This window comes from Mirounga angustirostris, unplaced genomic scaffold (genome assembly GCF_029215605.1).
Source record: "Mirounga angustirostris isolate CCGP_5_RB_7025 unplaced genomic scaffold, mMirAng1.0.hap1 SCAF_15, whole genome shotgun sequence".
Classification (NCBI taxonomy): Eukaryota; Metazoa; Chordata; class Mammalia; order Carnivora; family Phocidae; genus Mirounga; species Mirounga angustirostris.
Window position 1 is genome coordinate 71854525 of NW_026991723.1, and position 19371 is coordinate 71873895.

The following is a 19371-nucleotide window of genomic DNA, read 5'->3' on the forward strand; positions in this document are numbered from 1 at the left end:
TTTATAGATATATAACCAGGGAGAACCTAATCCATGAAACCATATTCTTAAAATTAAATTTAGTTTACAAAATTTATTTGACTTCAGTGAAGACTGCTTGAATGCAAAGATTGCTTCTTAAACGTTTAAGAATGAATGAAAAGAATTTTGTTTACTTACAGCATTCCCACCCATGACATCCTCAAAGCCAAGCGTGGACATTCCAGACTTGCCTTCCTCTTCCTCTTCCTCCTTCTCTGTCTCACCTACATACTCCATGACTGTAATAATCTCCATCATGTCCAGCTTTGCCATATTTGTGCTTCTTACGGTAACTACTCTTTATTGCTGCCGAAGACGAAAACAATGGAAAAATAAGAAAAGGTGAGATTCTAATTTAAGCTAACCACATGTAGTAATATTTTAAAACTTACAAATTTAATATTGGAATTGGGGACAGGAGGAGAGATATATGTAACACTGCCAGTCTCTATGACATCCATTGCCTTGCTTTAAGATGAAGCACCCCACCATGATCTTTAAAAATATCAGTAACTTTTTGCATAGGATCACGTTCTAAGGTTAATTTTTCACAGCAGATAGGATCTAAACAATAATTTGGAAGAATATGGCTATCCCTGCTCCCCATCTGCCCCCAGCCCCAGCCCCATTGCCATGTCAGATTGGATAGTGACAAAATTCCTAAGAAAAGGTACCTTTTGACTCCCAGACCCAAGAAAATATTTCTTGCTCTAAATCTGAAGGATCTTCAGCTGCCTTAGTATAATTTGTTTTGTTTCCTCCTAACATTGTATCTCTTTAAAACCCAAGCCCGAATACAAAGATCTCACCTGATCCTGAGCTTATCATTGGTCTTCCCTGTCTTCCCTACAGAGAATCTGCGGCAGTAACCCTCACTACTCTTCCTTCTGAGCTCTTGCTAGACAGACTTCATCCCAACCCCATGTACCAGAGGATGCCACTCCTTCTCAATCCCAAATTGCTCAGCCTGGAGTACCCAAGGAATAACATTGAATATGTGAGAGATATTGGAGAGGGAGCATTTGGAAGGGTCTTTCAAGCAAGGTAAAGTTACCCATGTGAAAAATCTTTCCGTGGAAATATGTTGTGTCTGAAAAGTTACCAGACCACCACTACCTTGATGCCTGGGCTGTATGTGTGATAATTATTATCAAATAATTTTTCACATCATTAACCTCATTTTACTGAGGACTGTACCTTGAATCTTAATAATTTTTCCTCTCTGCTGAAAAATAGGGCTGGGTAGAAGGACAGAATCTTCATTTATGTAGTGTTCAAATTATGAGCAATTAGCAAAGTTTAATTATATTTCCTTTTCAGAAAATAATTTTATCATACATTTAATCATAATTTCTTGCATTGTTTTTAGTAAATAATTGTAAAATTTATTTCTCTTCCATTTTCTTTTGCTGTATTCTCCACTCTGTTTAAAATCTACTTTGAACTAGTATTTCCATTTAAGAATTCAGAGCCTGACATGTGTAGATATTAAATAGATGTCCATGGAATGGCAAAGCCAAAAAGGGGAAAAACAATGCAAAAATGACAGAAAACAATGAGCTCAAGGAAAGAGTATGTATAAGGGCCAACGCTAGCCCATTTATTGCTTCTGTGTGAATTGGAAGGAAATACCCTTTCTGCATGGATGTGGCTCACAGACACACAGCTGGGCCAGAGAATGTGGACTTGGTTTTAATCACCAACTGTCATTTTGTCCTGGTGTTGGGCAGGACACAACCTTACTGCCACTCATAGTGGCCCTGCTATGCAGGTTACATGATTAATGAAAATCTCACACAAATACTTATGGGGAACCAAATATATGCAAGGCACCATTTTAGCTTCAGAAGGATATAAAAATGAGTAAGCTATGGTCCCTGCCTTCCAGGAATTTAGATTCTGGCCAGGGATCAAAGGTTTAGGGCGGTAATGACAATCTCATTGGATCTGTGTACTTTAGAATTCCTGACGTTTACAGATAATGCATTTTTCAAACAACCTGTGTTGAAAATAGTCCCAGTGATTTTTATTAATTGGCGTCCAGAAGTTTTAAGTAGTCTACTACTGCCATCTTTCTTTGATTCTGTGGCTCTAGGAAAGGTTGCAAAAGTGGAGGGAATATATATGAATGTGGGTAGATGAATGTGGATACGTATCATGTTCCTGATCGTTGATTTCTTCCTAAATAAATGTATCTCTCAGGGCTCCAGGCTTACTTCCATATGAACCTTTCACAATGGTGGCAGTGAAGATGCTCAAAGAAGAAGCCTCAGCAGATATGCAAGCAGACTTTCAGAGGGAGGCAGCCCTCATGGCAGAGTTTGATAACCCTAACATTGTGAAACTCTTAGGTATGAAAATAGAAATGAAGAAATGTATTGCATTTATTGCAATTATTTACATTTATTGCAAAACGGAGGCTTCCCAAGTTTTCCTTCTTCATCCTGCACTTGTGCCTTTTCCTTTACTTCTTCATCAGAAAGACATCTCTGTTCCTTCCCATATAATATTTTCTGCACCAGGGAGCAGAACATTGTATTAAATTACCTCAGTTCAAAAAACTGGGTTTTTTTTAATTGCTCAGAAAGATATGTTGTCATTTCTTTAATTTTCTCTCTAGAACCTACAAATACACTGATTGCTAAATCCCTGGAATTAAAAACCAGCCCCAAAATAAAAAAGCTAAGATAATGGTATTCATTATTTCTCTTCCTTTTTGAACAGACTTCTAATTTTTGCCTGAAAAAAGAATCCTAGATCTCATAATCTATTTTTACAGTGATGTGAAGTTGTGCCCAAATGATCTAATATTTCAAGGTGTCCTATTTCCCTCTCACATACAGCAAGAATTTAAGATTTGCAAATGTCCTCCTGGCACTAAATGTGAGACTCTATTTATATGAACATTTTTTTTTTCTTTCTAGAACCAACATTGTACCTATATTTTGAAATGTTTCACTGAGTACCTCACCTAAGATTTTGGATTGTTTTTGCCATCCTTTCCAAATTTCATACAACATCTTCCTTATCATCCTTCTCCACAGAAGGAGCAGAAACACGGAACATTACATGCTCAAAGCAAGCATCCATTCCTAAATTCACTCACCAAACACGTACCAAGCACTTGCTGTACCAGACACCTCGTAGGCGTGTGGGATTTAAAAAAAGAGTAAGACATATTTCTGCTTTCGAAGTGCTAACATGTCGGAGGAGAAACCTCAGACAAATAGGTGATTGTCACGGGATGGCAGGTCCTAGGCCGATAGAAGGAACATCTGATGGGTAGTGGGGGGAGCCCAGGCATTCTAGCGGGAGTGACAGATAAGCCGAATCTTAAAAGGAAAATGGGAGATGTTGACACACACAAATGGGGTCAGGGTTGGGCTGTGATGCTGTCCACAGAAAGCCAGGGCCCCCTGTTTTCTGGTCTTGGTCCTTGGCTTCTTAGGCACGGTAGACACCCCGCCTAACAAGGCCCGTGATGTCGGTTGCAGGCGTGTGTGCAGTCGGGAAACCCATGTGCCTGCTCTTCGAATACATGGCCTATGGCGACCTCAACGAGTTCCTCCGCAGCATGGCCCCGCACAGCGGGTGCAGCCCCAGTCACGGCGACCTGTCCGGGAGGGCCCAGGCGTCCAGCCCTGCCCCGCCGCCCCTCTCCTGCGCCGAGCAGCTCTGCATCGCCAGGCAGGTGGCCGCCGGCATGGCTTACCTCTCGGAGCGCAAGTTTGTGCACCGGGATCTGGCCACCCGGAACTGCCTGGTGGGCGAGAACATGGTGGTGAAAATCGCCGACTTCGGCCTCTCCAGGAACATCTACTCGGCGGACTACTACAAAGCCAACGAAAACGACGCCATCCCCATCCGCTGGATGCCCCCCGAGTCCATTTTCTACAACCGCTACACCACCGAGTCGGACGTGTGGGCCTACGGCGTGGTGCTGTGGGAGATCTTCTCGTACGGCCTGCAGCCCTACTACGGCATGGCCCACGAGGAGGTCATCTACTACGTGCGCGACGGCCACATCCTCGCCTGCCCCGAGGACTGCCCCCTGGAGTTGTACAACCTGATGCGCCTCTGCTGGAGCAAGCTGCCCGCCGACAGGCCCAGCTTCGCCAGCATTCACCGCATCCTGCAACGGATGTGCGAGAGGGCGGAGGGGACGCTGAGCGTCTGAGGGCGCAGGGATGCCCAGGGAAACGCCGCGGTCCCCTCTCGGCCTCTCAGAGGCCCCCGCCCGGGCTCCAGACCCGGAGGAGGGCTGGCGGACGCCAGGAGCATGCGCGGTCTGTGTCTCGGCCAGAACCGAGCCTGCGCAGAACTCACGCGGAAGCCCCACCCATCCGGGGTCCACCATTGCAAAGGCCGCCTAAGCTTCGTGTCCGGAAGAAGATGGCATCCTCTTCGGTCCCTGAATTGGCTGGCGGCAGAGTCAGACTGTGATGCGTTAAATTTTAATACGAAATGTGATACAGAGCTTCATTTTTAATAGAGTAATTCCCGTCCATTATGAAAGTATCTTCCTGGGAGACATTCAGGTCAAGTACAGAACGCTAAGAAGGAAAAACTATTCATTGTCTCCCCACCTAAAGATGGGTGCTGGTGTTTGTTTTTCTTATTGAATTTATTTCTCGCGTTTATGCCTAATTTTATATTTGTAATCTACAAAGTTGTGGCTATACTTTATTGAGAGGGCTTCTAAGGAATAAAGTGACAAATTAGTAAGGCTGTATTCTGATTGTGATTTTTAGTTTCCTTTTCTGTCTCTGCTGCTTCTCCTGTGGAAGTTTTCCCTTTGTGTGCCCTTGCCATAAATTTCATCTGCTTATTTTATTCCTACAGTTTTTCTGAAAAAAACTTTGTCTCATTAATTTACCTTTTTCTTTGAAATTTTTATTGGTATCTTTTCCTTTGCTTTAATTTTATTTCTTTCACTTTCCAGGACTTTGTCTTTTTTTGGTTATCTGTTTTTTTTCTTTTTACCTCATATATACAATGAATACCCTGACAGAGTAGCAACTTTTAAAGTAACACTGTAGGATGTATGTAACTTTTGCAAAGTAATACCGTTTTCTTCTGTACTGGCTTCTGAAGCTATGCATTTCAAATTTGTCATCCATTAATTTATTGCCACAGACTATTAAATCCCTTAAACCATAGTTTACGAGATGTCACAAGATGGTCTTGTGGCTCTGAGTTATTTAAAAGTTGATGTTTTTGTGCATTCTGACATTTTTTCTTGCTAGAAACCAATACCATAGGCAGTAGAACTAATATAGTGTTATTTATCAACTTTTTGCAGGGCTACTAACCCAATCTTGTTACATTTTGATTCTGGAAGCAAACCAACCAACCAACCAACCAACCAACCTCCAGAACTCAGATCCCTGGTGCACAGATTTTTCAGAGGACCTGCCACATGATACATCTTTTTCTAAGGTCAACGTGAATAATATGAATTTTTTTCTGAAATGGTATGAACCCAAATTCTCCTGAAAAAACAAATAAACGGGGAAGAGAAAATAGCAATCTACTGTAGACCAACTTATTTTAATTCAAACTAATTGGTAGTTAGGACATGGAGAAATGGTCTGAATTCTTAAAAGTAGATTTTCAACTGTCTGCTGGAAGAATCCACCTGAAATCTCCAAATCTGCCTCCATGCAACAACTTGTCCTCTTTACTGGAAAACCTGCCATTTCTTGTTCATAGTCCCTCTGGGCAACCAAGACAAAAACATAGAAATTACCCTGGACTTTGCCCTCTTCTTCACCCCTGACATTCTATCAGTTTTACTTTCTAAAACCCTCCTGCTCATGTCCCTTGCCTTTCGATCCAACTGCCCATTACTCAGACTCTATCACAACCTTCCTTCCATTTCAGTCCCAAGCAGATTCCATGGCTATGACAACAGGAGGACATGCTTATTCAGAGTTCCAATTCATCATAGAGAAGTCATAATTCAGTATTGAGACGCAGAGGGGTGCTTTGGATCAAAGTCAGGATTGTAAGTCCAAAATTAAGACAGTCATCCAAAGGGCTAGTTGAAGAATAAGGTTGTAGCCTGTGTCCAAAACAAAAGGCCAAGAGGCCAATAAAGCAGAAAAGCTGGAGAGGGCCAGCATCCCGTGTGGATCTTTCGTGTAGTTATCCATGGCATCCTTAACCTGGTTCAGACATGCGTGCCATATATGCTCTGCAAACTTCTAAGATGTTTTCAGGTTTCTTCAGCTGAGAAAGTTTTATTATAAAAGAAAGACATGGAAATCAAGCCAACCAGAAAAGCCAGCCCACAGAAAATCAGGGTCAGGACAGGTACTCAGTACCCAGCGTGTGGCTTGTGATGCAGGAGTCATGTTGCCCCTCAAACCAGGTGTCCATAGCCTGGTTCTATCATCTGCCACTTTGAGCTCTTTTCTGTTTCCCTCCTACTGCTGAATCACTGCCCTTACTTTCCTGTCTCTTCCTCATGGCTTCTACAGCCTCCTGGATTCCCTGTCTGTGTGTTTTAGGCTCTGATAGTCAAGATCCCAAAGCAAACAAATCATAAAGATATCAGGAAGTACAGTGAGTGAACGAGTAAGCAAGTAAATATGATGGAAACCATTCAATTTTATTAAATACTTAAAGTAACTGAAAACGAAAATAAGCAGAAATCCCCTTATAATAATGGTAGTCATAAAAATAATACTCTCAGCTAGCGTTTACTGAATGCTTACCATATACATTCTAAGGCCTCTAAATATAGTATCTTTAATTGTACACTATCCCTGCAATGTCAGTACTATTGTTATATGCCCATTTTTAGGTGAGGAAACAGGCAAAGAGAGATTGCGTAACTGACCCAAGCACACAAAGCAACAGAGCCTAGTGTATGACCAAAAGAGGCTGAGCTTTCAATCACCATACTGTGGTGTTGCCAATGATTGTAGAGGGAACAACTGAATCTCGATGACTCTATGGAGGTGATTTGTAATTTGCATGGAGTTTCAAAGCACACACTATACCCCTTATACTATTAATTTCCTCTCCAAATCTTAAATAGCAAAAAAAGTATATTTTGGCATTGTTGATTTAATCAAAAGATCAAATAAATGGCAGATTTTGTTGTTGTTGTTGTTGTTGTTAGTTCTAAGTACATTTTCAAGTCATGTAAGGTTATTTGCTCTGTGCTCATGTTAAGGTTCTGTATCTCAGGAACACAGACCCATTACATACCAGTACTGTTTTCTTTGTTAAATGTAGATCTTTCCCATTGTAAAATCACTGTATACATTCATAAGGAGAGACAAGAGAGAGACCGAGCATCATTGTTACCAAGTGTTGGAACAAGCACCAACAAGCCATCTTAAGTGGTTGAGTATCAGATGTGACAAGAGCACCAGGGTGTTGCAGGTGGCACCGAAAAAACGCATTCCCTGGTTTGTAAAGAAGCAGAAAAAGAACACTTCTTTCCATTTTGCCATATGTTATAAACCGTTACATGTCATTAACCTTTCTTCTAAAGTCCAATTTAATTTCTGAATAATATTCCAATTTATGGATATACCATAATTTAGTTAATTTATTTTTGAACATTTGAGTCTTTTCTAATGTTCACTATTACAAACAATATTGTAATGGTCATCCTTATTTGCACATGTCCATAATTATCTCTTTATGGAAACTCTGAGAAAGGGAATGTCTGGGCCAAATGGCATGTACAACATTAAGGCTTTTGTTATGTATTATCATATTCTCTAGAAGTATTGTTCCCATCTGCATTGTACAAATGATCTCATAGCCCTAAACATTTGCTGTCACAGAGAATTCTCTACTTTTTAGAAGACTTGTCTGTTGGTGATAGAAAAAGATTATCTCATTTTGATTTTATTTTTTAAATTACTAGTGGGGTTGAATTTTTCTTGTTCCTAGGTCATTTATGGTTTTTATTTTGAGAGTCATCTAGAGCCCATTTTTCTGCTGTGTTGTTCATTTTTCTAATTGACTTGCAAGAGTAATTTTATGAAAAGAGTATTAATCCTTTGTCATAGTTTAAACAAAAGGGAAAAAATATACACACTTTTACCTTAAGATAACATTTACTTTATTGCAAAGCAATACTTGTTTATTTTTTGAAAAGAAAAAATAATATACAATAATATACAATGTACAATAGAGAAAATGAAAGAATACCAACCAGTGGTAACTAACATTAACATCATGATATTGTTCCAGCTTTTTTCAGATAGATGCATAAGTAGTAGGTAAATAGATAAATGATAGCTTGAGAGCTAGCTAGCTAGATATAGAGAATCATTTTAAAGGAAAACAAGATCATACTATTATTTTAAGCTTTGTTTTTTCACTGAATATATCATAAACATCTTCCATATCAACAAGTATTCATGTGCAACATCACTTTTGGTGGTTGAATAATATTCTATCATATGGACCTACAATATTTAACTATTATTTCATTGTTGGACATTTATTTTTATTTTTCATTATAAATACAATATTCTATTAATCTTTTTGCTAAATTGTGTGAATATTTATCTCAAGTGATTTCTTTAGATATAACTTCTAGAAATGTAATTTCTAGATCAAAGGATATAATATACTTTTAATGCTTTTTAAAATATTGACAAGTTATCTTCCAGAATTATTTTATCAACATATACATCTTTCAACTAGATAAGAATGTGAGGCTGTTTCTTTCAAATTCTCCAGTATTGAGCATTTCAATAGTTGCAAATATAATAGCTTAAAATTTTTATTTTGTAGCTTATGCTTACATTTCTTTAAATGAGATATCGTTGAATATTTTTTTAATGTTTTGAGGATAATTGATTTACTCTGATTTGCCTCCTACTATTATTTTTCTATTGGGTGTATCTTTTTCTTGTTGCTTTGGAAAAGCACTTTATATATTAAGGAGTTAAATTTTGTCATACGTGATTCAACCACTTTTATCACATCGAAAATGTGTATTTCTATTTGTCTTTTACTATAAGAATTTATTAATCAGGAAAGAATGTTGAATTTTTAATCTATTGAGATGACTGTGGCTTTTTCCTTCATTAATCCATTAATAAGTAGAAATGTATGAATTGATTTCCAAATGTTGAAATATCTTTATGTTCTGGGAATAAACTCTCTTTGGATGTGTCACATCAATCTTTTAATTTACTACCAAACCTATTTTGTTAACATGAATTTGCATCAGCATTTATAAGCTCATAAAACTAAAAGTTTATCATTTTCTTCTTTGTTAGAATTTGGTTATCAGTATTACGATAGTTTCAAAAACTTAGAGGAGTTTCTTCCTCTATGATCCTGGTGAGTTTATTTTAAAATAATGGTTCCTTATTAATAATAGCACTACACACACCTATTTTTTTAAACACTCCTAAGAAGGGTACAAATAAAAAATAAAAGATCCCCTCTTCTGATTCATCTCTAGTCCTAGCCTAAGTGCAAACCACTTTACCCATTTCTGGTTTCAGCTCTTCTGGTGATTATCACTGCAACTCTAACAAATACACTTACTTCCTAACAAATATTCTTTCTGAATCGATCAGTTAGAAAAGGTATGTAATATCTCCCTTCATAAAAGATGGGCAGTTCAGAACACTTTTACTCAAACTCCTCTCAAGTTTCTGAGATATGTTAGTTAACTTACTATCAGTTATATTGTCTATCATTATACTTTAAAAGATACACTTAAAGATCCACCACTGCTTCTGGACTATGGAAGATACAGTTAGAGCTCCAACACTTCCACTACTTTTTCCCTCCCCCTTGCACGTTGTCAGCTGTACACCTGTTTCTATGCAGTCAGGGTCTATAATATTTGCATTTGGTTCTGCAACAAATTAAGATTTGAGTGTTGACAATAGGTTGATTCTAATCCTGAAAAAAAGAAAGATCTACAATAACACGATGATGTAAATAAGTATTGCCAAAGTAATAATGATATTCAATTATTTCGATTTTATAATGTATTTTAATATCCATTAATTCTCATTTCCTCTATTTTATGGATAAAGTATCATTTAAAATGTCAGAGTTTTTATGTGCTTTTTTTTTTTAAGATTTTATTTATTTATTTGACAGAGAGAGACACAGCAAGAGAGGGAACACAAGCAGGGGGAGTGGGAGAGGGAGAGGGAGAAGCAGGCTTCCCATGGAGCAGGGAGCCCGATGCGGGGTTCGATCCCAGGACCCTGGGATCATGACCTGAGCCGAAGGCAGACGCTTAACGACTGAGTCACCCAGGTGCCCCTCTTCTGTTCTTTACATTACTTTTTTCTTCCTTTCTTCTGCCTCTCCTCTCTCATGGTTTTGTTTTCCACAAATGTCTTGTGATCATTGATTTAATACACATAATTACAAATGAAGAGCTGTTTTGATTCATATTGGTAACAAGAGCGGGCTTCCTCTGCGGATTTGTTGGTCTGTTCATGCAGCAGGTCTCTTTTTAATGGAATGGCTACCTGTGGGCTCTGAGTATGTGGTTCGTGGGGAGGGCGTAGGCAGGCTGAGTTAGAACTCCCACAGTTGCCAAAGTGATGAAAAGCCTCTACGCTGAGGATAGAATACTTCAGTATATTTCACTTCTGGAGAAAGCTGTTTTTCCTTCACCTCTTTAATCCCCTGTGAGAGTCTAAGATTCTTTCCATATTCTACTCTGTCTCTCTACCTAGATTCAAAACTCCAACCAAGGGCCTCTTCCAGGCAAATCTTCCAACCTATTCAGAGAGCATTTCATAGGGCTCCCGCTGCTGGTGAAGCCTCTCGGTCCCCCTGTTCTGTATGCAAGCCTCTCGCTCACCACCCTGATTGACAACCCACAGCCCATCCCTGCCCTCTGGAAGTGCTGACTCAGAGCCTGGAGTCTTTACTCTGGTGAAACCACTTCCCACCTCCCCTGACAGCTGGCTCAAGCGTCCTGCACGGTGCGCTTTACTGTTTCCTGTGCGTTATTTATGAATAAGAATATTAGATACCGGGGCGCCTGGGTGGCCCGGTTGGTTGGGCGGCTGCCTTCGGCTCGGGTCATGATCCCAGGGTCCTGGGATCGAGTCCCGCGTCGGGCTCCCTGCTCGGCGGGAGGCCTGCTTCTCCCTCTCCCACTCCCCCTACTTGTGTTCCCTCTCTCCTGTCTCTCTCTCTGTCAGATAAATAAATAAAATCTTTAAAAAAAAAAAAAAAAGATTGCAAAGATTTAAAAAAAAAAAAAAAGAATATTAGATACCTTCCTGCCTTCCAAACTTTGTCAAAGTGATGGCACTTAGATTGGTGTCAGCACGTATGCAGATGTATTCTTATTCATATACACGGACTGTTGCATCAGCGAAATCTTGGGATGAAAGGAAAGGGTTCAGGTCTACCATTTTGATCAAGAAGGCTTTCTGGAATCATTTTAAATAGCTCAGAAATAACCTGCTCCTCCTTAATCTTCTTTGTTGGATTTTTCTTTCCACCCTCTTCTCCCAGCCCCCGAATATTAGAACATGCCCCAGCCCAATCCTTGGGCAGCATCTCTCTCTTATCTATACTCTCCCCTAGTGATCTCATCCAGCCATCTCATGCAAGGCTATAAATACCACAAAATGCTGAAATTTTTATCTTTAGCTCCATCCTCTCTCCCCAGCTTCATACTCACATTTCTAATAACCTGTTATAAATGAGCTTTAAATCCTCCTCCCCGTCCTCTCTGCTCTATTTCTGGGCCTGATCTAGAAGCAAAGCTGAAAACCTCTACACAGCTTGCTACTGTCTTTTGTGTCAGGGAAGAGTCTCAGAGCCCCTCCAGAATGAGTGCATGCTTAGTGTCCCAGTGCTGTGGACTTAGATACTCATTCTCAAGAGGGCAGATCTGGCCTGGTTCAATAATGTCCAATATCCTCACCCGTTCCCCTTACAGCTGGCAGGAATTCACCAGTTTCTTGCCTGTACCTGTTACCCATTCCTGATTTGCAACACTGGTGTGCATGTTTCCTTTTTAATGTGGTCTATGTGTCACTCTATGGGGATTCAGGAGGCGAGCACCTGATGCTATACTCAACTCCCCTCTTCAGCCACAGTCTGCCTTCCTGCGGGGAGGGTTTGCCGGTCCTTGTGCTTTCACATCTTTACAGCAAATGTATTTCAGGTCACTATTCTTTTATTTGTTTCAGATTTATTTAAGTAACACTGTCACCAAGATGCATGCATTTATGAACCTTACTTTTGGTACCGATCACCGTAGAAACAAGTAGTTTTCAGTATATTATTTCAGCGTATTATGTAATTATATGCAGAAGAAAATATGTGTCTAGATGTTTGCCTTGCCTTCTAAAAGATCATCTCAGTATAAAGCAAAATAAAGATGAAGGAAAATAATTACATGACTTCTAAACCTTTACATTCTTCCTTAGTGAGTCCCTCTTCATTAAAAACTTCTAAGAGATTCACAAAGGCCAAGTTTTTCTTATAAGCTTCGTCATCATACCTGTAATTACACAAGTCGCCATCATTACTCTTTTCTCAAACCACAGCCTCTGGAAAGGTTACGCCATATTTAGAATTGTGCCCCAAAGAAGAGAAACCACCTGCACTGTCTAAGGTTATGTCAGAGATGTTAACCACAAAAAAACCCGGACTTAGATACACACTACCGTTTGCTGGGTGTGCTCTTAACTATTTAGAGCTGTGATTAAAATTAGAAGCGTTGGCGTGACACTACTTTCTGACTTTCTTTTTTAGCAATGTTAGCACCATGGTGCTTGGTATGATGCCTCTTATTTCAACTGATGCTTTACACAAGTATGGACCAAATATACGATTTAAGGTCAACTCCATTTTTGCTTCCTGGTTTTTTTTTTTAATTATTTGGATGTATTATATTTAAGGATCTTAAAAGAGTCCATTAAGTATCATGTGTTCATTCATTTTATCTTTGTTCATTTAAGTCACCTTCCCAGGAGACTCTGAAGATCATCCGGTCCCATATCACTCTGTTCAGGTCGCTTTGTTTATGGCAGCCTAAAAAAAGAATCACCCTGATTTCAGTCTATTCCCCAAAGCCTCTCAGAAGGGATAGGCAATGAGGAATAAAACCACTGAAGAAGCAAGAAAGACCTACAGAGGAGTGACATTGAGAGAGCAAAGAACCATGAGTAAACTCAGTTTCTAAGAAGGCAAAGAAGACCAGGAAATGCCTGAGAAGTCACAATTTTTAAGATAATTTTTAAAAATAAGCCTCTAATATTTTAAGGAAAACATATTTATCTCAGTTTCTATGGCTGACAAACCCAGTTTCCAGTGATCAGTTTTACAAAGCTTTATGAAAACATAATTTTAATATTAAAATACTTAAGACAGTCTTGGAAGGAAATATGCATCTACTCATCCAATGTTAGAGAAATTTGGAGAAAATTCAGTTTTTCTTATGAAAGACCTTTTAGTGCAGCAAATGTGAATTTATCTGGCACTTGCCCAGAATTTATCATTCCTAGGTAAATCATTGCATCTACAACACAATCCAAGGCACCACAGCTCTAAAGGAAGAATCATTAATCCTCTGACATGAATTTTTTACACTTAGATGCTGCACTTTAAAAACCTACACTTATAGGGGCACCTGGGTGGCAGGTTGGTTAAGCGACCAGCTCTTGGTTTTGGCTCAGGTCCTGATCTCAGGGTCATGAGATCAAGCTTGGCATTGGGCTCCGCTGCTCTCCCCTCCTGCTCATGCTCTCTCAATCTCTCTAAAATAAATAAATCCTTTAAAAAAATCTACCCTTATATTTTTTCCCCCAAGATTGCCTTGTTATTTAGTAACTCACCAGCATTCCATTAATAATCAATTTGGAACATATTTTTATATTTTAAATATGAACATTTATGACATTATTTTAATGGCTGTATAAGAAGCCATCATATACATGGGACGTAAGTGTTATCTAGACAGACAGCAGAGAGAGTGGTGGGAGGCATGGACCCAGGCACTGACTCAAATCCCAGCAACTGACTGAATCTCTCTGTCCTTCAATTGTCCTCATTTATAAAATGAGAATGATAATAACACTTCATTCATAGGTTGTTGGAAGGATTAAATGAGTTAATATGTGCACAAAGCTTAGGAAATGCCTGATGCACAGTAAATCCTTCCAAGGGTTTTGCTATAGAATTGTGCCTAATTTTTACTATTATGTAGAAAGCTGCCATGAACCATCCTATAGCTAAATCATTGCTCATCTCTTTTCCCTATTTCTTTTTTCTTTTTTTAAGATTTTATTTATTTATTTGACAGAGAGAGACACAGCACGAGAGAGAACATAAGCAGGGGGAGTGGGAGAGGGAGAAGCAGGCTCCCCGCTGAGCAGGGAGCCCGATGTGGGGCACGATCCCAGGACCCTGGGATCATGACCTGAGCCGAAGGCAGACGCTTAATGACTGAGCCACCCAGGCACCCCCCTCTTTTCCCTATTTCTTAAGGATACAGTAATAGAACTGAAAAAATTGGGTCAAACTCAATAAACATTTTTAGGAATTTAACGTATGTTGTAAAATTACCCTCCAGATCTCATACAACCAATAGCAATGTGTGAAAGTACCCATTTCTCATACTCTGGCTAACTGAGAATGCCATCAAATTTTACTAGCCTGTTTGATAAGGGAGAATATTTGTGGCCTTTCTTTACTTTAATTTTTTAAAAAATTCCCAGAGATATCACGGATTTTTTCACATCTTTCTAAATCTTTTTTTTTTTTTTTGTCATTTTGTGAATTGTCAAGTGTGTTCCACAATTTCTTTCCTACTGATTGTCCTTCATCTGTTCGGTTCTAGTTTTTTGGAATCCTTCAAAGAATGTGTGTCCTGAGATGGCCCTTCATATTCATTATCTTTACTATCACTGTATTAATTTTATATCACTTCCCTCTGAGATAGGATAAATGTCTTAATTGATTTCCTAATGCATTACATCACTTATCTCAACGATCCAATCCGCTTCTTCCTGTTTCCATTGCATTGTTTTATTTTTATTTATTTGTAAAATAAATAAAACATTTATTTATTTTTATTTTATATTTATTTTATTATTTTATTTATTTATTTTATATCTTTAATAGGTAATAGATTTATTTGAGTCAACATCCAAAGGCTATAAAAATCTATACAGCAGACTTCCAGTTCCAGGAAGATAGAGTAGATGTGCTTTTCCCTGTGCCTCCCACTAAATACAACTAAAGCTCATGAACATCATGTATAAAATAAATATAAGGAGATTATAAAGGAAAGAAGGTGGTAGATCGGGTAAGAAGAAGACAGACCCAAGGACTGACACATGTTGAGTTCTCTAGATTTCCTTTTCCTTCAAATATCTCAGACTTGGAGCTGAAAAAGCTAGCAACCCAGAAACACCAAAGGACATTAAAAAAAAAAAAAAAAAAAAGCCCTAAGTTGCTTTCTTTAGCCAAAGGACCAGGAAAAGGGCAGCCTAGCAAGACGGAAAACATTTAAACAATAATTGTTCTACTTCAGCCAAACACCATAGAAAAACTGACCTCACCTCTACCCAGGCCAGCAAAAACCAAGTGGGGGCCTGAATTTCCACCCTCACCAGTTCATAATGAGGCAGTTCCACCCTGCCCAAGTCCAGGTGGGAGCTAAGACTTTCATCCCCACTGGGCTCTAAATGTATGTCCAGGAAGTATTTAAGGCAATTCTATTATGAAAAGAGGAGGCTGAAGGGATGGGGAGAGAGGCAAAGCTTCTACACTTCATTTGAACTGGTAGAAAGTCAGCACCAATAGACTGAGTTGCATACATATAACGTCATACCTAGACAGCCATAACAAAACTATATAAAGAGACATACTTAAGAACATTATAGATAAATCAAAGTGGGATTTTAAAAATTATTCAGTGAGGGAAGTCAGGAAAAAGAAGACAGAGAAACAGAAAACCAGAACAAACAGAAAGCAGCAAATAACATGGCAGCCTTGAACCCTAACATATTAATAATTATAGTAAGGGTTATTATTGTGGAGTTGTAAATGTTTCAATGAGCTTCCAGTTCAAGATGGGAGAGGGAGGACCTGTGTTTGCCTCACCACCTGGGGCCTCAGTGGACTGTAGATTTTGATACATTTCTGGAAGCTAGAAAGTAGATGCAGTCATGCTGACAGAACATAGAACACAGGAAACAGAAGAATGATATAGTGGAGGCAGAAAGCATTTTTCTTGGCTAAACCCTTGAGAAGCTAAACAGAGACAATTTCCCTAGATCTACTAACTAAAATGTCAGCTGGCAAGAGGGGGACTCCACACCCTATGGATGGTGACTTTTTGATTTGTCAGGTCCGGGGCTATCTCAGTAAATATTTTGACCCTCACACCTAATAACCAATCTCCTCTTCAGTCATTCCTTCTTCTGACCCATCTATGAATCTTCTATTCATTCATTTAACCAATAATCACTTAATAGCTACTAAATGCTAGGCACTGTTGTAGGTACTGGGAAAACCTGAGTGAAGAAGATGGACAAGGTTTGGGATGTGGTGGATTTTTCATCCTAGCGGAGAACAAATGAAATCATGAAAATAAAGATTTAAACAACATCATTCCAAATAGCAATGAGTGCTATGAGGCCAGGACATCACACAAACTAGTGTATTTACTTCTACCTGCTCACCACAAATAAATGTATTAGTCATTCCACTGCCACCATACCAAGGACTGCTGATACTCTGCCTACCCCAAGTGATGGGATCCTTGTTGCTATCAGTGAGTGATCTGAGCCCAGGATCCCATCCTTAGAGAACTCACTCTTAGGTCACTGTTTTAAGTCAGGTTTCCTAGAAGCCAAACCTGAGGTGATTTGCTGAAGGAGGGTTCTCAGGGGAAATCCTTAGGGAGGGAGGGAAGCAGGATTGGGCAACAACAGAGTTGGGCAAAGCGGTGGTTTCAGCCGAAGTGTGCCTCAGCTTGACCTAACTGGGAGCTCTTGAGCATGAATTATACCACAGAGGTTGTCCTACCCAGAAGCAAGGGAGACTGAACTGGTAGGAGCCAGCCCAGGGCAGGGGCAGAGGGGGAGGGGGCTGTAGCAGGTGACCTTTCCGGCAACATCATATGAGACAGCTCCTGTCACTGGAGGACAGTCCCCTAGAGAAGGGTGTTAGATTACAGCTGGGGGATGGGTTTCTGGGTCTGGGAAAGGGGATCTGAGTGGAGCTTTAAGGCATCCGCTATACCACTGTCTTCTTCAGCTCTGCCATTCGGGGTAAAAGGAGTCTACAGAATTCTGCGGGATGAAGGCCTTTTCTGACTGCATCTTCCCTCATGAGCCATCAATCCAGGTTCACCTGCTCCTATCTTACAAAAAAATCCTCAAAGTTTCTAACTTGTAAATGATACCCTTCTCTAGTTTCCATTGCTAATGCAATGTTCCCTCTCACTGGATTTTTTTCAGTTGACTCAATCAAAATATGGAACAGAGGAAGGCGTTAAAGGGTTAAATAGTATGCTGAAATCACTCCCTTGAATTCAGCGTCTGAGTTCCTTGACTTTCTGAACTTTTCAACTTGGAAATATTCCTAATTATTGGGTTTACTGTTGTGGATTCAATCCCGTCATTAAAGAACCATGACACATTAGCCTTTCATGTTGACCGCCTCTCTTAGTACCACTGGCGGACACGGCATAAATCCTGGTACCAGCATCAATCGTACTGGTCAGTCCCAGACCCTGCCTTCCTTTTTTGTTGGAGCAACAGCCGAACTTTAGGGGGAAGAACAGACTCTCCAAATTTAACCTTACTGACTACCAAAAAAATGAGATGAAAACTCCCTGGTTCCACCTTTTTTTCTATGTGGCACTGACAACACACATTTAGCTCATTCATTAAACCTTTTTAAGCTACTACTGATTCCTAGTCAGGGGGGTTGCACATTTTCCCAGGCTTTGGGAGTCCTCAAAGTGTCACAAAGGCTGAGAAGAGACAAGGAAAGAAGAAAGCGAAGAAGCAGGGAGACAATCTTCTATCCTCTTTATTATTTACAAACCATAGTGTGTCCCTGATTTCTATCATGGATGCAGCCTGGGCCTCAGCACTTAAGAAATCAAGTTTTTCTCAAAGCTCTGATGAAGAATATTCCTGGAGCTCTATGCCTCCAATGTGCCAGAAATGAAAAAGGGAAAGTATCCCAGTTGAAGTTTGGTAAACCATAACTCTTCCCCTTCTCAAGGATTTCACATCTTTGCTCACACTGAGGAAAGTTCTCAAAGCTGATTTGGGGGGGAAAAAAGCCGATTTGATAATATTTCACAAACACCACAAAAGGACTTGCTCAGCAAGGAAAATTCCAAGCTTGGCACAAAACAATGTAATCTATCAAATGGCACCAGTGAGTCTCACTCATTCTGAATAATCCACAGCACAGACCAGTATCAACCTTAGACCTGGGCAGCAGGGGGTCTTGACTTAGGCCCCACAATTAAGAGGGCCTCACTCTGGTCCTTCTCCAGCGAGGACCCTCCTCATGTGGTGAGAGGTCCCAAGGAGCCACAGACACGTGCCTACTTAGGGCCTGTGTGGCTCCTTGTAAACCACGTTCCAGGTTATCAGGTACCCTAAAATCCCAGCATTGGCACAGACCCGGTCCTGAGTCCCTCTTACCCAGAGTGGACTGTTTAGGTATGCACACCTCTCTCCTGGGGGCTTGGTCAAGGGGTGCTGCAGAAGCATCTGTGGCAAAGGAAATAAAGGCCTTAAAACTGGGAACAAAATCCAGAAGTAAAAACTATCTTAAGTATTGCTGAGTTTTCCAGCAGCGAAAAGAAAATAAGTAATATTTCAATAAACCATCATGTAGGCGGTATTTGAATTGTTATACCTTTTGCATTATTTGCATATTTTAAATAGCACTATAAAAAAAATCACTGTAGGGCGCCTGGGTGGCTCAGTTGGTTAAGTGACTGCCTTCGGCTCAGGTCATGATCCTGGAGTCCCTGGATCAAGTCCCACATCGGGCTCCCTGCTCGGCGGGGAGTCTGCTTCTCCCTCTGACCCTCCTCCCTCTCATGCTCTCTAACTCATTCTCTCTCTCAAATAAATAAATAAAATCTTTAAAAAAAATCATTGTATATGTGCCTCTTTTCTTGAGATGAATTTCAAATAGCAGAAATAGGAGATATGACTTGAGGGGCTAGGCTTAGTTAAACAAATGGAGAATGAGATCATTCATTTCATGGCTGAAGGGCAAAGGAGAACCTCTTGCCACTAGATGGAGTTTGCTTTTCCCAGAGACACCTTAATATACCCTGAAGGCAGGACAGACTAATTTTCAGGAAGCCAATGGTTTCCCAGAGGAAAC

The 19371-nt window shown here is 40.0% G+C and overlaps 1 protein-coding gene and 1 long non-coding RNA gene across 4 annotated transcripts in view; one reads left to right on the plus strand and one right to left on the minus strand.

Moving 5' to 3' along the window:
- Positions 1-8326, plus strand: part of MUSK (muscle associated receptor tyrosine kinase) — a 91044-nt gene extending 82718 nt beyond the window's left edge. For all 3 annotated transcript variants that reach the window (XM_064578931.1, XM_054509342.2, XM_054509343.2), the window contains 4 exons: positions 162-363; positions 874-1065; positions 2224-2372; positions 3516-8326. In XM_064578931.1, the coding sequence (XP_064435001.1) occupies positions 162-363; positions 874-1065; positions 2224-2372; positions 3516-4198 (1226 nt within the window). In that variant the 3' untranslated portion in view covers positions 4199-8326. The remainder of the gene's footprint in view (positions 1-161; positions 364-873; positions 1066-2223; positions 2373-3515) is intronic.
- The window catches only part of LOC135362629 (uncharacterized), a 46435-nt gene that overhangs the window by 13358 nt on the left and 13706 nt on the right, over positions 1-19371 (minus strand). Inside the window, exon 3 of the long non-coding RNA XR_010407532.1 lies at positions 160-327. This is a non-coding gene — a long non-coding RNA (uncharacterized LOC135362629). The remainder of the gene's footprint in view (positions 1-159; positions 328-19371) is intronic.